This window comes from Orcinus orca, chromosome 8 (genome assembly GCF_937001465.1).
Source record: "Orcinus orca chromosome 8, mOrcOrc1.1, whole genome shotgun sequence".
Classification (NCBI taxonomy): domain Eukaryota; kingdom Metazoa; phylum Chordata; class Mammalia; order Artiodactyla; family Delphinidae; genus Orcinus; species Orcinus orca.
In genome coordinates this window covers 55,005,490-55,019,590 of record NC_064566.1, presented here as the reverse complement: position 1 = coordinate 55,019,590, position 14,101 = coordinate 55,005,490, and the positions used below count along the sequence as shown (strand labels likewise).

At 39.7% G+C, this 14,101-nt stretch overlaps 1 protein-coding gene across 3 annotated transcripts in view; it reads left to right on the top strand.

The window, feature by feature from the left end:
• RSF1 (remodeling and spacing factor 1) overlaps window positions 1–14,101 on the top strand; it is a 171,814-nt gene that overhangs the window by 84,766 nt on the left and 72,947 nt on the right. For all 3 annotated transcript variants that reach the window (XM_033405799.2, XM_004279831.3, XM_033405798.2), the window contains exon 3: window positions 12,835–12,927. In XM_033405799.2, the coding sequence (XP_033261690.1) occupies window positions 12,835–12,927 (93 nt within the window). The remainder of the gene's footprint in view (window positions 1–12,834; window positions 12,928–14,101) is intronic.

The following is a 14,101-nucleotide window of genomic DNA, read 5'->3' as shown; positions in this document are numbered from 1 at the left end:
AAGTGTAAAGAGTTTCTGTTTGGAAGGAATTCCCTGGAGGTCCAGTGGTTAGGACCCTGCGCTTCCCCTGCTGAGGGCCGGGGTTCAATCCCTGTTCGGGGAACTAGCATCCCACAAGCCACATGGCATGTCCAAAAAAAAAAAAAAAGAGTTTCTGTCTGGATAATAAAAAAAAACTTTTGGAAATAAAAAGTGTTAATGGTTATACAACATTGTGAATGTGACTGATAAGTGCCACTGAATTATACACTTAATGGTTAAAATGGCAAATTTTATGTTTATTTATATGTAAACATTATATCTCTGTATACTAAATTCATATATATTTCACAGTATTTAAAAAGGCAGCAGTTAGGGACTTTTCTCTAGATCTGGCAGTGATTTTAGCTTCAACATATATTCACTATCATATTGGGTACAGAGTATAACAAGGCAAGCCATTCAGTATAATATAGGGTTAATTACCCAGAAAATAAAAGTAGGGAATTAAATCAGTCACCAATAATTTTGTTTAAATATGGCATGTTTTTTTAATATATCTGAAACAAAAGTGTCATGAAACAATGTTTATGTACAGTTTGAAGAATACCAATATACTTCCTACCAGCTCTTAATTCTCTGTGTATTTTCTGCTATGTTCCAGTTGGTTCTTGTGGTGTTTTTCTGGATCCATTTTCAGGTTTGCATTTATATAAGTAGCTGTGGCACTGTGAGTATCTGATCTTCCTAATCTCATCTCTTTTATTAGCAACAAAACCTCCATTTTACAGGTGAAGATCCTGAAATTCAGAAAGGTGATTGACCTAGACAAGATCACACTGCTGTTAGAGCCTGGATTTGAATCTCAATCTATTTTATACTAAAGCCTTATTTCCCTTTCTATTTAGATTATTGATATAAAGTAGATCTTTTGGAAAGAGGTACTTACCAATCACACTTTCCATTTAGGCCTATTTTAGGTATATGGTTATTCTTACCTATGATACAAAATAGCTATGGTAGAGATTTTATTTTTCTTGCTGGATTTTTGTCAGATACTTGCAAGGTACCTTTTCCTTAACTAAGACTTCATAATAGACTACTTTTGAGAGTAGCTTCTCAAATTTTTGACATGTGTAAATGTGCCAAATTTGTAGGTTAACAGATTCCAGCTGCCTGTCCCACTAAGAGTTCCTTTAGCAGGAGTTGTAGTGTCTTACTTATCCTGATTTCAAGCACAGTGTCTGGCAACAATAAAGTCCTAATAATGGACTGTTTATCCTGTTTGTGGAATGAACTAATTAACTGATACATACCTATGCTCTTGTCAGTTGTTGGGGTTTTTGTGTTCTTTTGATTTTCAAAACCATGTTAGAGAAATCTTGCCATCGAAATATTTCCTGTATATATATATATATATATGTGTATATATATATATATATATTTTTTTTTTTTTTGGTGAAAAAAAGAACCATCCAAAATTTATTCTCCGACAGACGGCATCAGCAGGTAAAAACTACAGGGGTTTCTCCGTAGATCATACATTCACAAGGCATTGTTAGCTTAACAACTGAGAAAGCCTCTGGTGTGTTTTCTGTAACAATATCCACTTCACAGTGTAAATAGGTACTATTATTGTGTTCACTTACAATTCCAGAAGGAAAGGCACAACTTGGCAAAACAAAAAAAAAATTTTTTTGGATCCTAAAGTCAGGTGCAGGTACTAAGAGACAGACTTGAGAACAGTCTCAATCCACTTTTCCACATAGAGGGGCAAAGACTTCCCCCAGAAATGTGGGTCTTCCTTTCTCCCTCCTTGTTAAAATCTCAAGAGTAACGCTTCATCGTCTGCTTAATATCACATGTACGAAAGGGGGATTAAGAAAAAAAGAATCACAACAACATCTTGAACTTCCAGCTGCTCGCACCAATACATCAACTCTTAGGTTTACGACAGGGCCTAGGAACACTTCAGCGGTCATCAAATAAGAAAATAGAGATTATAGCTACAAAAATAACACATGAATGACATAGATAAATTAAAGCTTTCACATCCAGGACTTGCCTGTTCCAACTTGGTAGCCTTCATTCAATACTCGGGGGAAAAAAAAATCTTCATAATTACTTGGCATAAGTCACAGTCAAGGAACTTCTGGTACAAATTAATATGAGAAGTTATTAGTATATAATAAGGAAACACGCCCTTCCGGTGAGTTTGTTTCTTCAAGAACGGACACCCAGCACTTCAGAGTAGGCACCGGTGAACTAAATTAAGTCACCTGCGATTCCCTGCTCAGGTGCTCACCTCTCCTGGTTTTAGAAGAAGAAGCGCATCTGGAAAGCAGAGGGAGGACCTTGGCACTCTTGGGGCCCCATCTGAACTGTATTTAAATAAGCAGCAACACACACACTGACTCTCTAAAGACTAAAATCCGTCCGTTTGAGGGCATTCTACTTAAGGCTCCAAGGTTGAAAAAAAAATTGGAATTCTACAACCTTGGTTTAAAAACAAAAAAAGTACATTCAAAAATGAAAAGAGGGGCTTCCCTGGTGGCGCAGCGGTTGAGAATCTGCCTGCTAATGCAGGGGACACGGGTTCGAGCCCTGGCCTGGGAGGATCCCACATGCTGTGGAGCAACTAGGCCCGTGAGCCACAGCTACTGAGCCTGCGCTCCGCAACAAGAGAGGCCGCTATACTGAGAGGCCCGCGCACCGTGATGAAGAGTGGCCCCCGCTTGCCTCAACTAGAGAAAGCCCTCGCACAGAAACGAAGACCCAACACACCAAAAATAAATAAATTAATTGATAAAAACTCCTACCCCCAACATCTTAAAAAAAAAAAGAAAAGAGGGGGATTCCCTGGTGGCGCAGTGGTTGAGGGTGCGCCTGCCGTTGCAGGGGACGCGGGTTTGTGCCCCTGTCCGGAAGGATCCCACATGCCGTGGAGCGGCTGGGCACGTGAGCCGTGACCACTGAGCCTGCGCGTCCGGAGCCTGTGCTCCGCAACGGGAGAGGACACAGCAGTGAGAGGCCCGCGTACTGCAAAAAAAAAAAAAAAAAGAAAAATGGGTGTAGGGTTGGGAGAATACAAAACAGGTCCCTAAACAGACGACAGACCTTGTCCATTTACCTGCATACAGTCAGCACTAAAGTAAGTATAACAGTAACCCCCACCCACCCTCTCCAGCCCCCAAACAGGCAAAACAGTTGTCTTCTCCATGGTGGTTCAACACCTTCCAACTTGAAATAAGTGACAGTCTTTTATTTCCTGTATATTTTTAAGGAATTAAAGAAACATCCATTCTGTATAACTCTTAATATACATTCTTATAGGCAGTGTTCCCAGATAGCCCATCATAATAGTTAGTTGACTCTGTAGTTATATCAGAGAACATTGATACAGTAAATACTGAGTGTCCACTATTAGCAAGGCCCTGAACTTGGGAGATACTGTAGGAAATAGAAAGATGAATCAGACTTTGTTTTTGCTTTCAAAAATCTTGTAGTTTTACAGAACATCCACCCCAAATGAAATAATGTTTGTGAAAGTTCTACTGTAAATAGTAAAACATTTACTTGGTAATATACTAGGCATAAAGCTTGTTGTTGCTTTGTAAGATATGTGTACTAACAATCTGAATCTTCCTTGAGTATCCTCTGCCAGGCTTAGCTGCAGCTTCATCACCTTTCCCGTGAATTATTGCAAAACAGGCTTTAGTGGGTCTCCTTGACCTCGGAATCTATACCCCTGTCTGTCTTGCGCAGTGCAGTAGAACTGTTTTTCATCAGTACTTCCCAATGCTTGTTGAGTCCTCATATTTATGAGCCATGACCTACTTTCATGGCCTTGTCTCTACCCACCCCCACCCCCCAGCACTCATGATCTAGGATTCTAAGGGCTCAGCATGAAGAGCTCCTCTATTTGCCTTCACATTGACAGAACATACCAAAATATTCATATCCCCATTGGTTTTCATAATCTGTTTTTCTTGAAATACTCTTTATTTACCTCTTTTTCTGGTAAAACCTCATTCATCCTTTAGGTCCTAGCATAAATGTCACCACTTGAATAAAACTTCTTTGATCGCCCTTCATCCATTGGCTGTATAAGGGTTTCTCTCCTCTGTATTTTCATAGTAGTTCATAGATATATCAGTTACTCAGTTTGTAGATGACTCTGACTGCTTTCTGCCTCTATAATTATTTGTTTTCATGACCATCTCGATCTCTGAATGCTGAACTTCTTAGAGCAGAGACTGTCTGTTAATTTATCTTTGCCCTCCAAATACTAAATGTGCTCAGTAAATGTTTCATTTAGTCCTCTGGAAAGAATATTATATACAAAATAGTCGGACATATTTAAGTATTAGATCAGGGGGACTTGGTGAGGTGGAATTTGAGTATAATAAAGGAGCTGAATGATTTCTAATTCTCAGTCTAGCTTTTTTCCATAGCTTGGTTGGTGATAACTGACCTAATTGGTGTCTTAAATGTATTACTAATTTCACCATAAATTACTAGAGATACTAACTCCTATTTCTTGGCTGAAGCACAGAACCTCCTAAGGATAACGGTACACCCATCTAAGGCTTGTGAGAATTGACTGAGTTAATATTTTAAAGCAATTGGAATAGTATTGTCACATGGTAAACACACAATAAATGTTAGCTATTATTATTATCCTGATAAGAATTTATAATGTTCTCTGAGATGTGTTGTGTTGCCTATAGAAGTTATTGGTGGTTATCTTAAAATAATAGTATTTTAAATTAAGGTAAAAACATTGTTTTTCTATGTCTTTCATGTATTCATCAGATATTTGTTTTGTACCTGCTGTGTGTCTCATACTTTGTCACAAGCTAGGGATACAAAGATGACTTCTCAGAGCTCAGCCAAAAAATTCTTCTTGACTCAGATTTGAAAAGGTTTAAGTAAAGACTGTATATGGGGCTTCCCTGGTGGCACAGTGGTTGAGAGTCCGCCTACCGATGCAGGGGACACGGGTTTGTGCCCCAGTCCGGGAGGATCCCACATGCTGCAGAGCGGCTGGCCCCGTGAGCCATGGCCGCTGGGCCTGCGCGTCTGGAGCCTGTGCTCCGCAACGGGAGAGGCCACAACAGTGAGAGGCTTGCATCCCACAAAAAAAAAAAAAAAAAAAAAAAAGACTGTATATGATCCAGTGGAAAGATCTCTGAACCAGGAGTCATAAGCTTCAAGATTCAGCTCAGTCACTAACTTTGAGAAGGATATTTCTTAGATGTCTAATACATACCTCAAACTCATTAGGTACGAAAGAGATCTCTTTTCTCTCAGGTATTCCTTTATATCTTCGTTAAAACACTTTCATCCTTCCATTTGTTCAAGGCAAGGAAGTTAGATGTCACCTTTGGTTTTTCTTTCCATTCACCTTCCATACCTGTTCTTTCAAAAGTCCTGATAATTCTACCTTTGAAATACAGCTGTCTACTTCTTTCTGTTGCCACTACTACCACTATAGGCCATGTCATCATTATCTCTTGCCTTAAAATTGGTTTCTTAGTTTCCATTCTTTTCCCTCTGCAATCTATTTTACACACAGCAGCCATTTTTGAAACATAAATCCGATCTAATTATTCCCCCATGTAAAATCCTCCCATCATATTGAAACCCTCCTACCCTGTTGGGGGGAATGTAAATTGGTGCAGCCACTATGGAAAACAGTATGGAATTTCCTTAAAAAACTAAAAATAGGGGCTTCCCTGGTGGCGCAGTGGTTGAGAGTCCGCCTGCCGATGCAGGGGACACGGGTTCGTGCCCCGGTCCAGGAAGATCCACTTGCCGCGGAGCAGCTGGGCCCGTGAGCCATGGCCGCTGAGCCTGCACGTCCGGAGCCTGTGCTCCGCAGCGGGAGAGGCCACAACAGTGAGAGGCCCGCGTACAGCAAAAAACAAAAACAAAAAACAAACAAACAAAAACCTAAAAATAGAGCTACCGTATGATCCAGCAATCCCATTCCTGGGCATATGCCTGACACTAACACAATATTTTTTAATTTTTTAATTGAAGTATAGTTGATTTACAGTGTTGTATTAGCTTCTGGTGTACAGCAAAGAGATTCATATATATGGTCTTCATCTTCTTTTCCATATGGTTTATTACAGGGTATTGAATACAGTTCCCTATGCTATACAGTAGGACCTTGTTGTTTATCTATTTTATATATAGTAGTTTGTATCTGCTAATACCAGACTCCTAATTTATCCCTCCTGCTATCCCCTTTGGTAACCATAAGTTTGTTTTCTATGTCTGTGAGTCTCTTTCTGCTTCATAGATAAGTTCATTTGTGTCATATTTTAGATTCCACATATAAGTGATATATTTTATGGTATTTGTCTTTCTCTTTCTAATTTCACGTAGTAGGATAATCTCTGGGTCCATCCATGTTGCTGCAAAATGGCATTATTTCATTCTCTTTGATGACTGAGTGGTATTTAATTGTATATATATGCCACATCTTCTTTATCTGTTCATCTGTCGAGGGACGTTTAGGTTGCTTCCATGTCTTGGCTGTTGTAAATAGTGCTCCTGTGAACATTAGGCGTGCATGTATCTTTTCGAATTAGAATTTCCTCTGGATATATGCCCAGGAGTGGGATTGCTGGATCATATGGCAACTCTTTTTAGTTTTTTAGGAACCTCCGTACTGTTTTCCATAGTGACTGCACCAGTTTACATTCCCACCAGCAGTGTAGGAGTGTTCTCTTTTCAACACAACCTCTCCACCATTTAACACAATATTCTGTATGAGCTATGCTCTCCCCCCACCCACCCCCCGCCACACACACACACACACACACACACACACAAAATTGTAAAAAATCCATCACATTTGAAATTAGATTTTAATTTCATACCCTGGCCTACATAAATTTGGCCTTTGGTTACCTCTTCAACTTTATCTTTTGCTGCTCTCCCTCTTATTCTACTTCACTTATACTGATCTTGTTTTGTGGTTTTATAATATGCCAAACCTTAAGGCTTTGTGCTTGCTGTTTCTTCTGTCTGGAATATTCCTATGCCAGGTCTTCATGTGGCTGATTTCTGTTTTATCAGTCATGTCTCAACTTTTTGTGTCAAATGTCAACTTTTTTAAATGAGGCCTCCCCTGAGCCCCCAATGCAGAGTAGCACTCAGACTTTCCTCTTTCACAGTATTCTATTTTATTTTCAACATAGCCTTTGTCTCTACTTGATATTTTCTTATGTTCACCTATTTGACTGCCTCCTAGAATATAAGCTCCATGGTGGCAGGTTGGTTATTTTCTTTACCGTGGTATTCCAGGTCCTAGGCTAGTTCCTGCCATAGAACAAGTACTCAATAAATATTTTTGGAATCAATGGGTAAATGAATCTCTTTAAATTTCATGTCTCTCAGTTAAAATAAAGGTTTTCATCTGAATGATATTCAGGGACTCCTCCATCAAAGGTAAACAATGGCAGACACTAGTTAAAGGCTGTAATGACTGATTTTATTCAATAACTACGGTGGTAGTGTTAGTGCAAGTTCATGTGCCCGACGCATAGCGAGGCCAAACACACCGAGGCATCGGAGTTTGGAGGAGAGAAAGGTTTATTGCAGGGCCACGCAAGTAGACAGGTGGCTCAAGCCCTAAAAAGCCAAGAGCTCCCCGAAGGGTTTCAGCAAAGCATTTTTAAAAGCCAGGTTGGGGGTAGGGTTCTCAGGGTATGTGATCAGCTCATGCACAATTCTCTGATTGGCTGGTGGTGAGGGAACGGTGGAGTCACAGGGGTTAACATTATCAGTCCTTAGGCTCCAGGAGGCCTGGGCCTATGTGCTCATGGTCATCAAGTAGTTAACATCTTCCATTTGGTGGGGGTTTTTCACAACTCAGGAAATGTGCATCAAATACTGTTACCTAGGTACTTCAGAGAGGAGCTAAAGCAGAGGATATGGGGAAAGGGCTGTCCTGGGAAGGCCCCCATGGGGTCCTACTCGGTTACAGTAGTAGATGGAGCTTGAGCTTAATTTCAATTTGCCCAGAGGTGGCTGGTGTTTTAAAGGGAGAATGAGGGAGTTGGGGAGATGGTAATGAGGGAGTAAAGGGGTCAAGCAGGGTTAGGGAAATTCAAAAATCACAAACACCTGGTATGAGAGTTGGTCAAAGTTAGCTTGATTTGGGCTTTTGTGCCTGCTAACTATGCAAGTTACTAGACTTCTACCCTCCCACAGAGTCTGATGATTACATACAAAAGGAATGGCTTTCAGGTCCTTGAGGACACCCTGTCTTGTAGGAGGTACATACACATCTCAGAGGGACAGAGGAAAGATTTACAATTTTAAGTTTATTTTTAAAATCAATGGGGGTATTCCCTGGCAGTCTCGTTGTTAGTACTTGGCGCTTTCACTGCGGTGGCCCAGGTTCGATTCCTGGTCGGGGAATTAAGATCCTGCAAGCTGCGCAGCATGCCAAAAAGAAAAAAAGGAGATGAGGGACCTAGATCAGGTATTGGCTGGAACAAACAATAAATTCTTTTGGCAACCTTGAGTTTTCTAGACAGCAGTGAGGGAGGAGCAGGGTTGTGCTAGGGACGTGTCCTTAGGCTGATAGAAGCCATGCTAGAGTTTGGTCTGCTCTCTCAGTGCAGGTGTTTGGGTATTCATGCTGAGAGTTTTTGCAGTTTTTCTGTACCCCTCCTCCTTTTTAATGCCTTATCTTTCGAACTGCCAAAAAGAGAAGAGTTACTGGTACTTCCATTGTGTATATGAATCTAAGATTAATATGTTAATGATCTCACTGAGATAAATTCTGTGTATTTGCTGTGTAGGCATGTGAAACTACCTTTCTTATAAATATTGAGCTGATGTGAACTTTTAAATGCCCCCCACGCCCCCTCCCCTTTATTTTCCATCCTCAACCTTGTTTTTCTCTGTGTAGAAGAAGTTAAGAAGAACAGACACAGGGAGTTTTGGAGTGATAGCGAGCAGCCAGCCAAGAGGTCTCCAAGGCTGAATGGCATTCAGCCTTGCAGGCCCGGGACATTTGATTTTGTGTATTAGAAAGACTGTTCCTTAGGCACCATACAGGGGGTCGCAACAAGATGTGACCGCTCATTAACTACATTTAGAGAGAGTCAAACTTAAAACCAGTATTATGGAATTATAACTTATGGTGATAAATATGAATGTTTTGGACATTGGAACATTCTCTAAAGAGGAATTGCATGCAAAACCAAATTATTATTATATATTGATACAAGGCTGCTTGGTTAGAATCAAGTTGGAACATGGGGAGTTAATGTGAATTACCAGTCTACTAGGGATCCCCTTGCTTTAAGGTCCCAAGAATAACTGTCTAGACAGTCTCTGATAAACAAAGCTAATTTCTGGTTCTCTAGGCAGACTGTGGCCCCTGGGTCAAATCTGGCCTGCTGCTTGTTTATGTATGGCTTGAAAACTAAGAATGGTTTTATATATTTAAATGGTTGGGAGAATGGTTGATGTATGAAAATTATATGAAATTCAAATTTCCTTATAAAGTGGTATTGTAATACAGTGAAGCTTACTTGTTTATGTATTTTCTGTGACTGCTTTTGCACTGTAACAGCAGAGTTGAATAGTTGAAAAAGAGGCCATATGGTCACAAAGCCTAAATTATTTCCTGTTTGTCCCTTAGAAAAAGTTTGCTGACTCTTGGTGAGATTATATAGTCCTGCATAAGAATTATTTAAGTGTCATTTAGAGTACCTTTTTTATTTGCAGGTTTTATTTGCAGTATTTACTTCGTGGTAACAACAGGTTAGGGCTACTTGGGCAAATCTAATTAATGTGCCTTTGGTGGGGGGGGGAGTACCTCAAATGGCACAGTAGTATGTCTACATTGCCCTTAAAGAAACAGAAAATGAATAGCATGTTTATCTCTGAATATCAGCACAACAGAGGTTTTACACCCTAAGCATTGTAAATGAAGGTCAGTAAATTGAAGCTAAGTAGTGAGGAAGCAGAGGCTTATATCTTAATTATCTCTATATCTACCTCTCTTTCTCTTTCCTCCCCTTTCACACAGTAAATGATAATCAACAGTTGTTCAGCTATATTTGGTGTCTGACGCTGTGAGCTGTTGGCCATGCTTTGGAGCTATGTCATTCTCAGCCCCTTTGGTGAAACTGAACTTCCCCACACTCAGCTTTAGCCTACATCTTCTTCTAGGGGTATGGTATACAGTAGAGCACTCAAGAAATGCTTCATCCAAATCATAAGCTTGGCTCTGTGTTGTTGGCTGTCCTTCTGTCAGATTTTTTAAAATTGAGATATTATTCACATACCGTGAGATTCACTCTTTAAAAATATGCAATTCAGTGTTTTTAAGCATATTCACATGGATGTGCTCTATCTTAACTGTAGAACACTATCATAATTATAGAGCATTTTTGTTACTCTGAAACGAAATCTGCCCATAGCCACCACTGTCTGTTCCTCCCTCTGCTTACCCACTAGCAACTGCTAATGAATTTTGTCTATATGGATTTGACTCCTGTGGAAATTCCATATACAAACTTCCATAAATTTGTGACCTTTTATGTCTGGTTTCTTTCACATAGCATCGTGGTTTTTTGGGGTTTTTTTTTTTTTTTTTTTTTTTTGCGGTACGCGGGCCTCTCACTGTTGCAGCCTCTCCCGTTGCGGAGCACAGGCTCCGGACGCTCAGGCTCAGCAGCCATGGCTCACGGGCCTAGCCGCTCTGTGGCATGTGGGATCTTCCCAGACTGGGGCACGAACCTGTGTCCCCTGCATCAGCAGGCGGACTCTCAACCACTGCGCCACCAGGGAAGCCCTAGCATCGTGTTTTGATGTTCATCCGTGCTGTACAATATATCACTACATCATTCCTTTTCATGGATGCATAAAATCCCATTGTATTTATATTCCATGTATTATTTTATTCATTCATCAGTTGATGGAAATTTGGGTTGTTCCCACCTTTTGGCTATTATACTGTGATGTTTTCATTTTTTGGGAGTACATACCGAGGAGTGGAATTGCTAAGTCATGTGGTAACTCAGTGTTAACATTTTGAGGAATTGCTAAACTTTTTTTTACAAAGCGGCTGCACCATTTTACATTCCCATCATTTGCTATTATCCTTTTTTTAAAAAAATTTATTTAATTTATTTATTTTTGACTGCATTGGGTCTCCGTTGCTGCGTGAGCCTTCTCTAGCTGGCGGCAAGCAGGGGCTACTCTTCGTTGCGGTGCGCAGGCGTCTCATTGCAGTGGCTTCTCTTATTGCAGAGCATGGGCTCTAGGCACGCAGGCTTCAGTAGTTGTGGTGCGTGGGATCAGTAGTTGTGGCTTGTGGGCTCTAGAGCGCAAGCTCGGTAGTTGTGGCGCACAGGCTTAGTTGCTCCACAACATGTAGGTTCCTCCCGGACCAAGGCTTGGACCCATGTCCCCTGCATTGGCAGGTGGTTTTTCAACCGCTGCGCCACCAGGGAAGCCCCTATCCTTCTTTTTGATTACAGCTATTCTAACAGGTATGAAGTAGTATTTCATTGTGGTTTTGATTTGCATTTCCCTAATGACTAAGGACATTGACTGTCTTTTCCTGTGCTTATTGGCCATTTATATATATTCTTTGGCAAAGTGTCTATTCACATGTTGACCTTTAGGTTTTAATATAATCATTTGAGGTCTTCCTTGTATAATATTCCAGAAATTTCCCTTATTCTGTATATCTCAATTTTTTTTCTCTACAAAATGTAGTCCTATCAGTCAGAGGAAGTATGGTATTCCAGAGAATGGAGAGCTCATTCTTCCTTTTTGCCTTTGAAGATCCCCCATGATATAGTTCCTTGCCATACTGCATTCTGTCCTAACTTGGTAAAAAAAAAAAAAGATGACACCGGTACAGGAGAGGAAAAGGGTAGCCCTCCCAGGAGGGCCAGCCTGGTCTTATTCCTAGGTTGAGGTGGTTATATAAAGGAGTTTCACTTGCCTGTTTGTTTTTCTCCTGCCAGTGTTTCTAGCTAATTGCCCAAGCTCCCAGATAATTTTGTGCCTTGTATTGGTTCTTCTCCCTTGGCCTTCATTATACGCTTTGTTCCTTGGATTGGAAAAAAAGCATGAAGTTTCTAGGTACTTTTTATCATTTTTTATACCTATTTCACAACCTTTAAGGTCAGTATTATTACTGCTCCCCTTTTATTGCTGAGGAAACTGGCTCACAGAGGTCATAAAGCCCATGGTGCATCGCCTGATAAGTGGAATGGTTATCCAGATCCTTTCCTCATCCTTTTAAAGTGTCTCTGGTTTGCTTGCAATGTTTGTATGAGAAGAGAAGCCTAGAAATTTAAGTTAATGCCACATTATAGAAGGTCTCAAATGCCAAGCAGTGGAATCTTTACCCATAATTAGGAGGATTTTGAGTTGGAGAGTTACTTGAATAAAAATGTGCCTACAGTTTGGCATGGTTTTTTTTAGCTTGCTTCTGTTGTAGGCATAGAGATGAATAAACTATTGTCCTTGCCGTCGAGGAACTTCTAGGCTGTTTGGAGAGGTGGAATCAGATAATTACTTGCATTTGGGAAAAGGTGCCACAAAAGTGTATATAAAATTCTTGAGAGCAGAGGAGAAAGCTGCAGGGATCACTGCTTACCTTAAATTCAATCATCAGACAGTAGTAAACATTTCTGGTATATTTAAGTAATAGGCATTTCAGGGTGGGATTGGATTCAGTTGTGTTTGGTATAAACTTTTTCCTTTATATATTAACAAAACTGTTAACATAATTGTACAACAAAACTACCAATGTAAATTTAAATTGCTTTTATGTATTAAGACTTTAACTTTCTCTGACAGATATGTCAAGAGTTTAACAGCACCTGGGCATGGGAGATGGAGAAGAAAGGCTATCTTGAAATGAGTGTTGAATGCAAGTTAGCACTCTTAAAGGTAATAAATTTATTATTTGTTACAGTTATTTTAATTAAAAAATTCACTTTTGACTCCTTCTGGTTGAATTGGGAAATAACTAGAAAGTAGACTTTTGGTGGGGGGCTTACGCCTGCAGCATGTGGGATCTTAGTTCCCCGACCAGGGATCGAACCTGCACCCCCTGCAGTGGAAGCACCGAGTCTTAACCACTGGAACACCAGGGAAGTCCCCAAGTAGACATTTTCACTGTTAGCGGAAAAGGACAATAGATTTTTCTTTTTCTTGTTTATTGTTTGGTGATAAAAATGTTCTTTAAATTACTGTTTTGGGTTATTTTTCAATATACAAGTATATCTAGGTTTAATGATCTCTGCTTGTAGGGACAATAGTAGAATGGGTAAACCCCACATTAATTTTATGCATTATTTGCAGCCTTCAACAGTCATTGTTAACAAATATGGTAAACTGTGGTTAATCTTTTACTGATTTACTAAATTAGTAATTTGATCATTAGTTTTCCAGATGACATGGGGCATGCCAGTGTGTACTTAATAAAAGTCTCACATAACCAAACCTACTTAATTAAAATAGGTCTTCTAAATCTAAAGTATAGATTTATTTTCAAGTTTGAGTTACCCTTTTTCTCCTTGCTTGCTTCAGGGTGTTGGCCCTAATTATTAGCAATGTGGTCAGCATAATGAAGGGGAAAACTACCTTTATAGAAGAGAGTCTACGGGCCTAGACACCACAGGCAAAGGCAAAGAGGCTATGTTAGGAACGTCATGTATTATTTGCCTGGGCAGATAGGTTCAGGGAAGAAATCTGACTTTATACACTAATCATACACAAAAATTTTAATTAAAAATCAGTTCTTCCAATTTGGTGATGTCTTTTTTTTTTTTTTAAAAGAGAATTCCGCAGAGTAAGTTATCAATAAGACTGCCTTCCTTAAAAACTGTATATGTCTCAAGCTTTCAAAAATAGATAGCCATTTCAAGAATGAAGTTCATCTAAAAGCTTTAAGAGAGAAGGAGTGATTGAAAATTTTATACCATGAACAAATTTGGGAAACTTTAGTACAAACAGACTCATTGCTTTAAAATATAACTTCACTTTTGTGTCATTGGTTGGGTTAAACCTATAAATTTCTGTAATACAAAAATTAAATGTTAACTTAGAAATTTATGTTTTA